Below are 14,291 nucleotides of genomic sequence, written 5' to 3'. Positions count from 1 at the left end.
CATAAGACTAGTTCCCTGGGAGAAGCGGGGAATAACTCAAAAGGTTACCACTTTGGGGCTGAGACAGTCATGATAGGCAAGTGTAGGGCTGCCATGTGTAAAGAGCAAGAAAGAGGACACATTTGCCAACTTCTACTTTTAACCATGGATCACTATGACAACTCTCATTTTAAATTACTATATGTAGGCTATAGAAGCTGTGATATATTGCCAGTAGCAATGTTATTAACTGACAACAACAACAACAATAATACATGTTGCTCCCTTGCTTGCCACATGAAAGTTTATCGGGCTCATGTTCACATCTTTGTGAACATAAGTGTGCACAGAACAATGTATTAAACTGTTTAACATCTGCACATGGGCTCTCCTTAAGGGCAGGGGGATGTTAATTCTTGCGCTCCCAGACTCCTTCTCCAAGATCTTGTAGCTGAGCCAACGTCCTTTTAGTTCAGCCACAAGAGAAGGGATTTTGCTAGCTTAAGATGCGGCTCTGTTGTGATTCTCTGCTGCAGACTAGCTAAGCAAGGTGCCTTAGATCTGAGTCTAGTACACTAGAAAAAAAAATTATGGGATCATGTAAACCAAAAAACCAAACAAAAAAACTTGGGACATTATGCCAAATTTTAAAAATCCGCCCAGGTAGAAATTTTAATCAATGAAAGTAGAGGATGTGGCAGGAAAAAAGAAGACATATGGCAACCAGGCCTGGAAATGGTCACATGGAAAAGCGACCCAACTGTCTCTAGGAAAGAATAAAACTCTTCCCTTCTCCACCTGATCCTTCTGGGAAGTTTCTTTTCTTTTCTTTTTTTTAAAAATAATTTTTATTGGATATTTTCAGCTTAAAACACTTCACAACTCTTATCCTCACAACATACAATTTAGAAAAACTCAATACCATCAAGAAAGAAAGAAAGAAAGAAAAGAGAAAAAAGAAAAAATTACAAAAAAACCACAAAAAGAAATGAATAGAAAACAGAGAAAAAAAGAAGGAAGGAAAAAATAACATCAATCTAACTATATCATTGTCATAACTTCGACTTCCCAGTCCCACCCTTCCCGAGTCCATTTTATACACGTTTTCACTGTGTAACATACTCATCTAATAATACTTTCTATATCTTCACATAATTTAATACTATTAAATCCTAGAAACTCCCTTATTAAAAAAGAAAAAGAAAAAAAGATAAAAAAGTATTCCATCTATAAAAAAACCCTTAGCCTACAAGTTTCCCTAAAAAATATTCCCATTTACTAAATCTATCACCCTCATTTTTAACCTATTACCCTTATTTCCTTAAAAAAACAACCCCTCCCTCCCCTGGTTGACAGTTCCCTGTAATCCACGGCCAGGTCCTAATAACATTCCAATTTCCAACCATTTAATCCATCCCTTATTTAAAATTTCTTACGGTTTCACCCCACACCATCTCTTGCCCGTTGCATGCCACCCCCTTCTCTCGATATCTCCTGTTGTTCCAATTCCTGTCCCCCACTCCCAATCCAGGCTTCCTTCTTCTTGTCCCCCCAATGCCAAATCTCATTCTGATCATTTGTCTCTACTTGGTTGTCCTTAACAGGAGCCTGAACTCCCTCTCTCACTGAGAGCACAGGGTCCTGAATTTTTTCTTCTTGGACTGAAGCCTTCTGGTTCCGAGATTTGTCCTGTGCAGCCTCTCTCACAAGTTGCTCAAGTCTCACAATCTGCTGCTCCTTTTGTTTTAGATCCTTTACTTCTTTTTCGTCTTTCTTCTATTTCCACCATTTGTTGTTCCAAATTGTCCTTTTGGGGAGACACCTGTAACAGTTCTTTCAAAGTCTGTGTCTGTCTTCTATAATCCTGCACACCTTCCACCAGTTGTTGGATTTGTTCTAACAAAAATTGTGTGTTGTCCTTATTCAGCTGGAGACTCATTGTTTTGTCTAGCAGGATCCTTTGTCTTCTCAAATTACAAAATGAGGGGGGAGCTTTCCAGAAGCAGTGCTCTATTCTCAGGCAGATTTCCCTTTGAAATTTCTATGCAATCTTGTTCCTTTACTCAGTTTATAAAGTCAAACTTCTCTTTTTAATTTCAAAGTCTTTTTGCAACAAATCCCACTTTTTCTTCTATTTAAACACCTAGTCAAAAGTTCAAGAGTTCACAATAATGAATGACTTCCTAGCCGGTGACGTCACAATGGCGGCTGGTCGTAGACTCCAGGCTCCTGCCCCCAGTTTGCTGAAGGGCTCGTTCAAAGTATTTTAAAAGTTTTTGCAGAAATCCACAAACATAAATCTCCTTCCTTTGGCTCTGCCACCACAAGGAAGGGGTTCAGCTTAATTTTTTAGCGGATCTCCAGTTCCCAATCCAGCATAATAGCTGCAGGTTCTGTAACTGTGTAATAGTATCTTGGGGGGGGGGGCGATCTCCGTTTCCTTTTTGAATTCCCCTCCCAAGACCAAATCTTCTCTAATTAAATCCAATAATTTTACTTACAAGTCCAATCCGGGGGTTCTCAGGGGGGTCGCGGCACTCGGACGACTCCCCCCCCCGGGCGCCAGGGGCCTCGGAGACCGAGGTTTCCCTCGTTGATGGACAATGGTGGCCGACCGGAAGTTCCCTAGAGGGCTAGAGTCAAGCTGTGGATGGTTCTCAACTGTACAGAAGAGACCCCCCATGAAACACTAGCCCCCCTCCTGTGAATTGGGGTCTCCGTGTGCAATTTACCTCTCTGGAGATTTCTGAATGACTGGACATCTGAAGAAGCAAAAAGAAAGGCTTAATGGGCTACAACTACAATAGCTCAAAGAAAATCGTTTTACAAAACATCACCTGTTACAGCATCTGTTGTTTCCTTATTTCAAGCAAAATATTAAATCATAGAACAAAGGCGATAACCGTAGGCCTAAGGAATTAAAACAATTAAAGTCTTTAGCTGTGATTCCTGCATTGCAGGGGTTGGACTAGATGATCCTTGGGATCCATTCAAATTCTACTACTACTACTACTACTACTACTACTACTACTGCTACAAGCTGTGGATGGTTCTCAACCGTACATAAGAGACTCTTGACCCCCCCATGAAACACTAGTCCCCCCCCTCCTGTGAATTGGAGTATCCATGTAAAATTTACCTCTCTGGAGATTTCCGAATGACTGAACATCTGAGGAAGCAAAAAGAGAGGATTAATGGTCTACACTGCAATAGCTCAATGAAAATCTTTTTACAAAACATCACCATAACATAGCATCTGTTGTTTCCTTATTTCAAGCGAAAGATTAAATCATAGAACAAATAATTGGAAAGACGACAACTGTAGGCCTAAGGAATTAAAACAACTAATGTGTTTAGCTGTGATTCCTGCATTGCAGGGGTTGGACTAGATGATCCTTGCAATCCATTCAAATTCTACCATTCCATGAATCCATTGGGAAATCAGAAATGGTAAACCATACTAGAAAATGGCGGAATACAATCATTCAAAATTCAGAAATGAATTGGTGATCTGTACTGGATGGATGAAGAAAGGTTAACATCTGCCCCAAGTAAACTGGTGGGAAAAAACTTTTGAAACCGAATTTCCAAGAATGCTGACAAACCAAATTGCAGAGGAAGAATAGGCAGAGCTTTGCACTGTAATTCCAAGGGTCTCCCTCGTGGAATGGGGCTGATCTTAAAAAAATTGTGGGAACTCTCAGGATATTGGGATGGCTGAAGCACGAGAAATGGCTGGTGAGGTTGAAACTCTGAGGAAGAGGCTCAGGTCTTGGCTGTACTGCTGGGAGACCAGCCTGGGCAGGAGGTGGAGGAGGGACTGGGTGCTTGCGGGTGCCCTTTTAAACACACTTCACGAGGGGGAAATCCAAGCAAATCTCGAGAAGCCTCAAAAGAACCTCTCCAGATTGTGTGGAGGGAAAACAAAATGCCCAGGAGGTTCCCTATGAGAACTCAACAAGATGGACATTGGACTGACCCTGCAGGATTATCCTTAAGGGCTCTGAGGCTTTTTCCTACAAACAAGCAGTATATAAATTTTATGAAAGAAAGCAAAATCTATAAAATTGAGGGGAAAACCAGGATAATACTCTATGGGCAGGAATGGAACTCAGACTGGTATGTAGGTTCTTCGCAGGGACAAGCTCTGCCTCCAAACCAAGCCTTCAAACCCCCTCCCAGTTCATTCATGGGACATACAAAGAACCCAAACACCACTAGAGGACTGTTACCCAGAGTGACGCCATTGATGGGGGTCCCAAACTCTGCAGAGCAGATGTTTCAACACCCATGAAATATCAGTCCACATCCCTCCTGTGAAACTGTTTCTCCCCTGGAAATTTACCTTTCTGAATCTGTTCTCTGAATAACATAGCATCTGAGGAAGCAAAAAGATATGAAGTGTAAAGGCAATGAGGCAGCCTTAACATCTTCCCAAGTAAAGTTGTGGGGGAAATTATTAAAACCAAATTGTGAAACATAAGGAAAAGCGAAGGTTGATGAGGAAGGCTTGGCAGAGCTGTCATGCAAAGGGACGCCCTTCCTCACAAACCTTCTACAAAACTTTCATAATGTTAACAAGCAGAATTGTGCCCTTTGGGGCTCATGTGCTCTTGCTTCTATCCTCAATGGGGGAACTCTCATGAGATCTTGAAGCAGCTGCAGGTAGACGTATGAGGAGATGGCTCAGGCCTTGGCTCCACTGCTGAGAAACACGCCTGCACCAATAAAGAGTAGACCAAGAACTCAGGCTAAGTCTTTAAGTTGTAGTCAGAGTTTAGATTTAGATTTACAACTCTGACTACAACTTAAAGACTTAGCCTGAGTTCTTGGTCTATTTTTTACTGGTGCACTTACTAACGAGAAACAAGCCTGAGCAGGAGGCAGAGGGGGAACTGGGGGCTTCTTAATGCCCTTTGACTCCATTCAGAGCAGGAGAACCTCCAAAAGGACAACCCCAGATTGTGTAGACAGGAAACCAAAAGGAAAAGGAGGTTCCGTAGAATTGTAAACAGATGCACAGGGGAGGAAAAAATCCCAACTTTGCTCTGCACTCTGGTTCAGGCTTTCTTTACAAGCTCCAGCGTCACAATATACATTGGCCATTCTGGGGGACAGGAAATGAAGGGTGGAGCACCAAGAAGGAAGGTATCCTGGGGTTACTCAATTCCATGCAATCAGGGCCGTCTAAGCACCTTGGTCGCCCTGGCGCCGTGGTGCGACAGATCCCTACGGCGCCCCCCGGCACCCCGTTTTCCAGCGTGACGGGTGGGCGGGCAGGCTCAGCGCGCAGCACGGCTACCAAGGGCGCTGCTGCACGACCGGCGGGCGGGTTTAGCGCGCAGCGCTGATGATGATGGCGCTGCCGCGCGGCGGACCATCTGACCGGCAGGCGGGCACAGTTGCGTGGCGCCCCCCCTGGCGGGCCGGCGCCGTGGCACCCTGCGCCACCCAGCCTGGCCGTAGGGCTGGCCCTGCATGCAATAAGAGCCTGGCATGTTCAGTTCTGAAGAAGTAATAGAATTCCCAGTGTGAAATCCTGGCAGCCATTATGCATTACCTTTCATTGCATTCTCCACAAGGTGATTTAGATCACAGGATTCCAAGATCCTGTTCCTCAGTTCTGGAGGGAAAGGCAGTGGCTTCTCTGGACTCTCTCTTTTCTCATACCTGGTGAAAAGAAAAACAATGTCAGCCCATTCAAATCCACAATTTCTGTTAAAGGAAAAGAAAGGAATTGAGAGGAGGAAGTCGGCCATGGAAATCCTAGAGGGACAGGCAGGTACCGAGTGGGGAGTTTCTTCCTCACTACCGACTCCTCAGCCAGACCCCCAAGGGTCAACACAGCAACCCCAGGCCTCTGAGTCTCCCCACTGATGTCAATTCAAAGAAGAAGCAGAATCATATGGGTGAGGACAGCACAGCACACTTTTACTTTCTCTAGATGTCCACAGAGAAGTTGTGAGGAAGATAAAGAGATTCACTTTTGTTGGAAAACGTGAAATGTTCCTCAAAACCTCTACTCTGAACCTGAGTGACACCTTAAACTTAAATACTGCAGCCGGAATATGGTCAAGAATACAGCCAATTCCTTTGTGAGAAATCACCCCCTCCCAAGGGGCTCTATGGGGCAGGTGTTTGCTTGAGATAAGGTGGGGTGGCCGGCAGAGTGCTTGCTGTAAGAGTGACAAAACTGGTCGAGAAGGAAACAACTAAGGCAATCATTGATCCTAGGAAAGGAACTTTGCCTTGTTGTGTGTGCCAGTAAAACAGCCTTCTCTTAGCGACACTTGAGTAAACTCAAAATATTTGTTTCTGGAGCTTGGGGATCTCTTGTTTTGATATATTAGATAACCTCTGGTCTAGAATTGGATATTTGCAGAAGTTGAGACAGCAGAGAGCATTATTGGCTGCTCACTTTCCACCTTAGAACAAATCTATACCACCAGGTGCCATAGAAAAGCACTGGACATATCAAGAGACCCATTGCACCCTGGTCACCATTTGTTTCAGCTCCTGCCATCGGGACGAAGGTATAGAACTATGCAGGCAAGAATGAGCCGTCTCAGGAACAGTTTCTTCTCTAGAGCGATTTTGGCCTTAAATGGAAAGCCTTGACTTTGAAGTCATCTTATTTTACTTGTTATTTGTATGATATTTACTGTTTTTAATTAGGTTTTGTAATTTTGGATTATGCGGAATGCTTTATCTGAGTGGATGTAGCAACCGAGTAATTTTGTTGTTCCCGCAAGGGGACAATGACAATAAAGATATCTTATCTTCCACAGGTGCACATCCAAATCTAATGATTCATCAAAAGGACATTCAGGCCAATACAAAACAGATAATACACATTACAAAAGTAAAACCAAACCTCACAAAGGAAATTCATTGGGGAGAATTGGGTGCTACAAGTTCCAAAGAGGCGGTCCTGCTTTACCTGTGAAATGCTGCAGGGAGTGAGTCCCACAGTCTCCCCCCCCCCCCGCAGCCCCTGTTTGAGGGCCATATTTGAGGTTCTTGCATTCTGGCCTCATGGAGTGATGCTAATGGAAATGAGCAAGATTCACTTACCTCTGCAAGGTGCTTCTCATATCCTAGAGGAGAAGAGAAGGGAATTCACTACACACCACAAGCCACACTAGGAAGAACCCCTCAGCTTCTGGCCCTCAGGGATGGATGGATCAGCCAGTTTTGGTTTTATTTTATTTTTTTATTTTTCCAATCTGAGATTATTAATTTTTCCGACATCAAGTTCTCCACATTTTCACATCTGTTTGCAATTATTTTTCTTAAAATCCTTATGAAAATCCACCAGCATTTTAGGAAAATTTTACATTTGTGGGTTCAAGATTAGATTCCAACACATCTCATGTCTTAGATTATAATTTATTAACATTACCCTGTTTGAGTGTGCAATTGAGACATAAGTAAGCCTACAGGATAATCCTACTAGGGTACTGTTCCAAATTGTCTTCCACAGAAGCCCTCAAATTTCAAATTCTACTTTCCAACTGGAAATAAAAAAGCACATGTAGCATAAAATGCCTCCAAAGGGGTAATAAAACAGCTCAGTGTTTCTTTGGGCTCATCCACACTTCTGCTTTTCCAGTGCCCAGAAAACACGGGTCCAAGTGGTTTTGCCTTTGCCCTGCCACTTTCCCTCAGGAAAAACCTGCTCCTTAGTGCAACATCAAAGCAAACGTCAATCCGGAGAAAACCAGGCTTAGAGTTTTTAAGTGTCAGGTGTGACTGCAGCCTGAACACAGCAGAGTTTGCGCAGGTTTTCCGGAAGCTTCTGGCGGTAACTGAAATGACTAGACGTCTGGACGCAGAATAAACTATTTACAGGATTTATTAAAATAAAAGAAAACAGAGTTTCTATATACAAAGCAAAGCAAAATAAATCCTCTCCTCTCTGTCTCTCTCTCAACCTATACAGCAATTTCTCTCCTACACTCACCACAACACATACTGAACTGGCTTTCACAGATAACTAGTCTCAGTGTTGAACCTCAACCAATAGAAACGCTGTTGCTAAGGTAGAAGCAGACCTTGGCTTTCTGCCAAATGTTATTAGTTTGACCTAGATTAGTTTGACCTAGATTCGATTGAGTGAAGAAGCAATCTGATGGTGTTTTATGCTACTGACTCAGCAAAAACCCGAACACCCCCTCTCAGATTCTTCTGAACCAATTAACTCTTCACTTGCTTTTTCTAGCAAACCTAAACCTTTACACATTTGTTTGTTCTTGATCTTTGACAACGGTTTAGTTAACACATCAGCAATATTTTCCTCACTAGATACATAAGTACATTTAATCACATCATTCTGTACACAGCAACGTACGTTTTGGTATTTCACTGCAATGTGTTTCGAACGTGATTTCAAACCTTCTGTATTACTCAAAGTTATGCATGCTTGGTTATCCACATAAACTTGTACAGGTTGTTCACAATTTACATTTATATCTGTTAACAACTGCTTGAAATAAATCACTTCGTTGCATAATTCATTAATTGCAGCAAATTCCGATTCAGTAGACGATCCACTTACTACGTTCTGCTTCCTGGACCGCCAAGTAATTAACGCCCCACCAAACATAATGACTAAACCAGTAACAGATTTTCGATCTGGCAGATTTCCCCAGTCACTATCACAGTAACAATACAGTACTTCATCTCCTTCTGAATTTAATTGTAAAACATAGCCAATTGTTTGCTTAAGGTACCTTAGTACTTGTTTCACTGCTTTCCAGGCATTAAGCGTAGGTTTTGAAAGCAGTCTGCTTAGTATGCCAACTGCGTAACTAATATCTGGTCTGGACCACTGTGCCAGATATAACAAACTCCCAATAACTGAATGATATAGTTCAGGGTGTTCAAACAATGAGCTCTCATCTGTGTGAAGTGATTTTATAAATCCAGGCTCCATAGGTACTGCAGTTCCTTTGCAGTCTTGCATCCTATAGTTAATTAAAAGCTGCTTGATTTTACTCTGCTGATTTATCAAACAACTACCATCCTTGGCCCAGCACACTTCCAAGCCTAAATATGATCGAACTGGACCTAGGTCCTTTACTTTGAATTTGCTAGACAGTTGTTTTGCAAACCTTTTTGTCTGTTTGTCTGACCTGCAACCATATAAAACATCATCAACATATATTAGACACAACTCTTGTTCACTTCCAGTTCCACGTACATAGACACAATTGTCTGCTACACTCTGTTTGAAATTTAAAGATACCAATGCTTCGTGGAGACATTTATTCCAGGATCTAGCAGCCTGCTTAAGCCCATAGAGAGCTTTATTTAACTTTAACACTCTATTGCACCCTGTCTCAAAGCCAGGTGGCTCAGTAAGGTAAAGTTCTTCAGTTAAAGATGCATGTAAGTATGCAGCTTGTATATCAAAATGATTGAGTTTCAGCTTTCTTTTAGCTCCTATTGTCAGAAGTAACCTTACACTTTCAGGCCTGACAGTCGGGGCAAAAGTCTCGTCAAAGTCCAGTCCAGGTCTTTGAGTATACCCCTGTGCTACTAAACGAGCCTTGTGTTTGTACCCTCCTGTTACTAGAGGCTTAAGCTTATACACCCATCTGCAGCCCACAATTTTAGCCCCCTCAGGCTTTGCTACTGGTGTAAAAACTTTATGCTCATTTAGAGAAGACATCTCTTCCTGCATAGCCTGTAACCACATGTTAGCCTGCTCTTATGGCAAACTCAGCACTTCCTGATAGCTTCGAGGCTCCACTAAAACATTAAACACGTTAGCCATATCAGGAGAATAACGTTCTGGTGGTACACCTTTGTTTTTCCGCTGAGATCGCCTGGGAGAAAAAGTTTCTGCAGTCTCACTTTCCCCCTCAGAACTTCGCCCCCCTTTCGGTTCCTTAGCAACGGGTGAAGTCTGACTAGTTTCTTGCTGTGAGGATATCTTATCTGTACTTTTCTCCCCCTCATTCTCAGACTCTCCACTCTCAGGCTCTTTTTTACTATCACTGTGTCCTTGGGAAGATTGAAACCAAATTTCTGTGTTAGCATGTAATTTCTCCCAACCACTATGCTCACAAAAAGTGGCATTTCTGGAAATTACAATTCCATTTGCTCCTTCTGCGAACCTATATCCTTTTCCAAGCTCCTGATAACCCACAAAAATTAGCTGCTTGGTTTTAGGCTCTCCTTTCTTGCGTACCTGTTTGGGAATAAGTACCCATGCTTTTGACCCAAACACATGCAAATGGTCTACTTTAGGTTTCTTTCCAAACAATTTGAAATAAGGAGTTGTACCAATGGTTTGATGGAATAGTCTGTTCTGAAGATAGCAAGATGTAACCATGCTTTCCGCCCAAAAGGACATTGGTAACCCAGCATCTTCAATCATAGAAAACATCATAGTTTGTAAAGATCTATTTTTTCTCTCCGCAACTCCATTTTCTTCAGGAGAAAAAGCGTTTGTTTTTCTATGCCCTATGCCCCGTTTATGCAACCAATCACGGAAAGCATTTGACAAAAATTCTCCACCTTTATCCGTCTGAATCCTTTTCAGTTTGAGAGAAAAAAACCTCTCCACAGACGCCACCCAGCCTTTGAACTTTGTAAACACGTCTCCCTTGCTTTTCATGGGATAAACCCAGGAATAACGCATTGCGTCATCCACAATAGTCAAAGAAAAACGCGCTCCACCTCTGCTAACAGCAAATGGACCAATTACATCCATATGAACAAGCTGTAGCGGTGTATCGCTCTATCACTTCTGGGAAATGATACTCTCTGGGTTTTAACTTTTTTGCAAACATTGCAATCCAAAAATTTATTACAATTCTTCAATTTGCACCCATCAGCTAGCATAGGCATTTTTAAAATACTTTTCCAGCCAGCATGTCCCATTTTTCTATGTAATAAATGCACACAGTTGTCATGCACAGCTTTGTTACCCAACACAGGCTGAGATTCACTGACTACTGCTGAAATTGGAGAACCTGCTTTAAGCATAAACAAACCTCCCTCTGACTTAGCAGTTCCCAGAATCTCACCATTCTTTTTGATAACACAGCTGTTTTCTTCAAAATGTACTTTGAAACCAGCTTTTAGCAAACAATCTACTGACATTAAGTTGCTTCTTAGTGAGGGCACACATAACACATTCTCCAGGCACTCACGCAGACAAGGAACAAACACTGAACCCCCTGAATGTACCTCAGAAGTTCTCCCGTCAGCGAGAGCAATTTGGCTACGTTGTGCCACGCTCTTTGAAACAAACAACTCGTCAGAATTTACGATGTGACGAGTGGCACCTGAGTCAACCACCCAGACAGTTTGTTTCTCATTAGCAACCTTGACCATGGCTGTCACAAGATGAGCTGACTGTTTACGCTTGAAGAATTTCTTCTGCCGCTGTTGCTGCTGCTGTTGCTGCTGCTGATCTTGTCGCTGATACTTCGTCACCTCTGGGCACCCGCGTTTTAGATGTTTTGTCGATCCACACCGAAAACACCGTCGCACAGCATACGCTGACTCTTCACAGGAACATGGTGGTTGCTGCTTCCCTTCTGGAACGGCATTCACATTCTTTCCAAGCCGACCGCTTGTCGATGCCTCTGCAGCCAACAACCTGTCCTCCCGTTTCTGCCATTCTTCCAGCAAACGCCCAGTAACATAACTAACAGTTAAATCATCTTCCTTCATTGCCTCAAAAGTCATTACTAAATTGTCCCAGCTTTCAGGGAGAGAGCTCAAAATGATAGACACTTTCTCCTCCTGGGCTAATGTACAGTCTCTTTCCTGAAGTGCTACAAACTTCATCTGTAAACTGTGCAGATGATCATGCATTGTCACTCCAGGCTGTAACATTGCTTTGTATAATGACTTACGAATAGATAACTTGGAAACAGCAGTTTCACGCACATGTAGGTCTTTCAACGCTTTCCACACACCTTTGGCTGTTTTAATCCCCCGTACATGCGGTAACTGGGAATTCTCAAGCCCCAAGATAATGGTGGCCCTTGCTCTTTGGTCATTATCCAGGTCTTCATCATCTGGCCTCACAGGTGGCTTATTCACAGCCTGCCAGAGATGTTCCCTTTGCAGCACTGCCTGCATGCGTTCAGACCATAGCAAGTAGTTGCTGTCATTCAGACGCTCAAACGCCATCTGAAACGGTTGTGACGCCATCTGAGAGCAATGTTCCCTGGAACCTGGAACCAGCTACTCACGGCCTCCGAGAGAGAACAGGAAACACAGCATCCAGCACTTCCACGCTGCAGCTGTTGTCCAAACGATTCCACGCGTCCACGGCTTCACCAGCTCACTGATGCCAACACGCCAGCCAGGAACCAGCCAGTGTCCTTCCCATAACCTCTTAGAGTTTTTAAGTGTCAGGTGTGACTGCAGCCTGAACACAGCAGAGTTTGCGCAGGTTTTCCGGAAGCTTCTGGCGGTAACTGAAATGACTAGACGTCTGGACGCAGAATAAACTATTTACAGGATTTATTAAAATAAAAGAAAACAGAGTTTCTATATACAAAGCAAAGCAAAATAAATCCTCTCCTCTCTGTCTCTCTCTCAACCTATACAGCAATTTCTCTCCTACACTCACCACAACACATACTGAACTGGCTTTCACAGATAACTAGTCTCAGTGTTGAACCTCAACCAATAGAAACGCTGTTGCTAAGGTAGAAGCAGACCTTGGCTTTCTGCCAAATGTTATTAGTTTGACCTAGATTAGTTTGACCTAGATTCGATTGAGTGAAGAAGCAATCTGATGGTGTTTTATGCTACTGACTCAGCAAAAACCCGAACAGGTTTGCTCTCATTCAGCAGTAAACAGCGGGTTTTCCTGGAGGAAAGGGGTGGGAGAAGCAGCAGTCTGGATGAGACCAGAAAACACGGGTCCAAGTGGTTTTGCCTTTGTCCTGCCACTTTCCCTCAGGAAAAACTTGCTCCTTAGTGCAACATCGAAGCAAACATCAGTCCGGATGAGTCCCTCTGTCTTGCTCTTTGGTCACTGTGACTGAGCACCATTTTGGGCTGATCTGTGTCCATGGGGAAGGGGATCAACCCAGAAGTCATGGAGGGAATGGGAAGAGAAGCTTGGTCAAGAGACTGGCTCATGTCGGAAGGAGGCCTGAATGCTTCCTCAGTGAAGCCCCTCACAGGGCAGGAAGGCAGCATTGGCCAGTGGGAAGGCATTCAGAGACAAATCATCAGCAAAGAGCAGAAAATCATCTCCTGTTCCATCAAGAACACAGAAGAATCTCTAGTCTCCATTCAGGTGAGTTAAGCATCCTAGGTCTCTTGGGTCTTCCTGTCCATTACAAACTTGAGTAGAGCCCCTGAACTCCTTGTATACATGAAAGGGGCACAGAAGGGATGGGAGGCAGCCTCTTCCTGGAGCCTTGGGCTGCTCCTGCCACTGTCTTACCTGCAGGAGTTCACTCGCTGGCTGCTGACGCTTCTCCTCCATCTCCTGTATGATTCTCTCAAGAACGGAGAGTTTCCTGGAGAGTTTGGCCAGCTGCTCATCCCTTCTCCCTGCAATCTCCTTCTCCACCTCTTCCACATGAGTCAGCAGATGTTTTTCTTGTTCTTCCAGGAACTGGCACAGTTGTCTGAACTTCTCGACAGTCTTCACCCTCTCAATTTCTGTTAATTTCTGCAAGTAAAGAGGAGGTCTGAGTGTGGACAATGGTCAGCCTTCAAAACAGCAGGAAGAAAATTATGAGAATTCCACAGGGAGGGCACTTCTGATTTTTTAGAGACATCAAACCTCCAGTGGCTAAAGAAGTAAACATTTATTTTGAGGGGAGGCCCTCTCAATTGCTATTTCTGTTGACTTCTATTTTGCAGAGGGCTACTGCCTAAAGCAAGGAGCTTTTCTCCTACCGGTAGCCACCAATGTTCTCTGACAGTTATATTGCCCTATTGAGCGATTTACGACTCAATAGGAGCTACTCACGTCGCCCAGCACACGTCGCCCAGCACACTTTCGCTGCGCTCTGCTGCGTGGACCCGGGCTCGGCAGTGAGAATGCAGAGTCTCTCTCCTCCTTTCACGCACAGTAGTAGCTTGTATAGCCCTCGGATAAAAAGCCTTGTAAGAACACACAAAGTCCAGGTTCTTCTACTCACTACTGAAGTTTATTTACAGAGAAAAACACAGACGTCCTGGGGAGATCGCAGACATCTTGCTTCTGCCTCCCAGGCAGAATCGAAATCAACTGTTACACAAAGGAAAGTTTCCCCTATGTTCTGTAACACGATATCTTCCTCAGTGGTCAGGTGGTACACAGTACACAGTTTAACCCCTTG

The 14,291-nt window shown here is 43.6% G+C and overlaps 1 protein-coding gene across 1 annotated transcript in view; it reads right to left on the bottom strand.

Moving 5' to 3' along the window:
* The window catches only part of LOC118081285 (uncharacterized), a 36,815-nt gene that overhangs the window by 18,458 nt on the left and 4,066 nt on the right, over positions 1-14,291 (bottom strand). Inside the window, exons 3-8 of the mRNA XM_035107720.2 lie at positions 13,406-13,636; positions 7,054-7,076; positions 5,540-5,649; positions 4,325-4,357; positions 3,119-3,148; positions 2,670-2,741 (exon numbers count right to left, since the gene is read on the bottom strand). Coding sequence (XP_034963611.2) covers positions 2,670-2,741; positions 3,119-3,148; positions 4,325-4,357; positions 5,540-5,649; positions 7,054-7,076; positions 13,406-13,636 — 499 coding nt within the window. The remainder of the gene's footprint in view (positions 1-2,669; positions 2,742-3,118; positions 3,149-4,324; positions 4,358-5,539; positions 5,650-7,053; positions 7,077-13,405; positions 13,637-14,291) is intronic.

The sequence above is a fragment of the Zootoca vivipara genome, chromosome 2 (assembly GCF_963506605.1).
Source record: "Zootoca vivipara chromosome 2, rZooViv1.1, whole genome shotgun sequence".
Taxonomy (NCBI): domain Eukaryota; kingdom Metazoa; phylum Chordata; class Lepidosauria; order Squamata; family Lacertidae; genus Zootoca; species Zootoca vivipara.
This window is presented reverse-complemented; position numbering and strand designations above follow the sequence as displayed.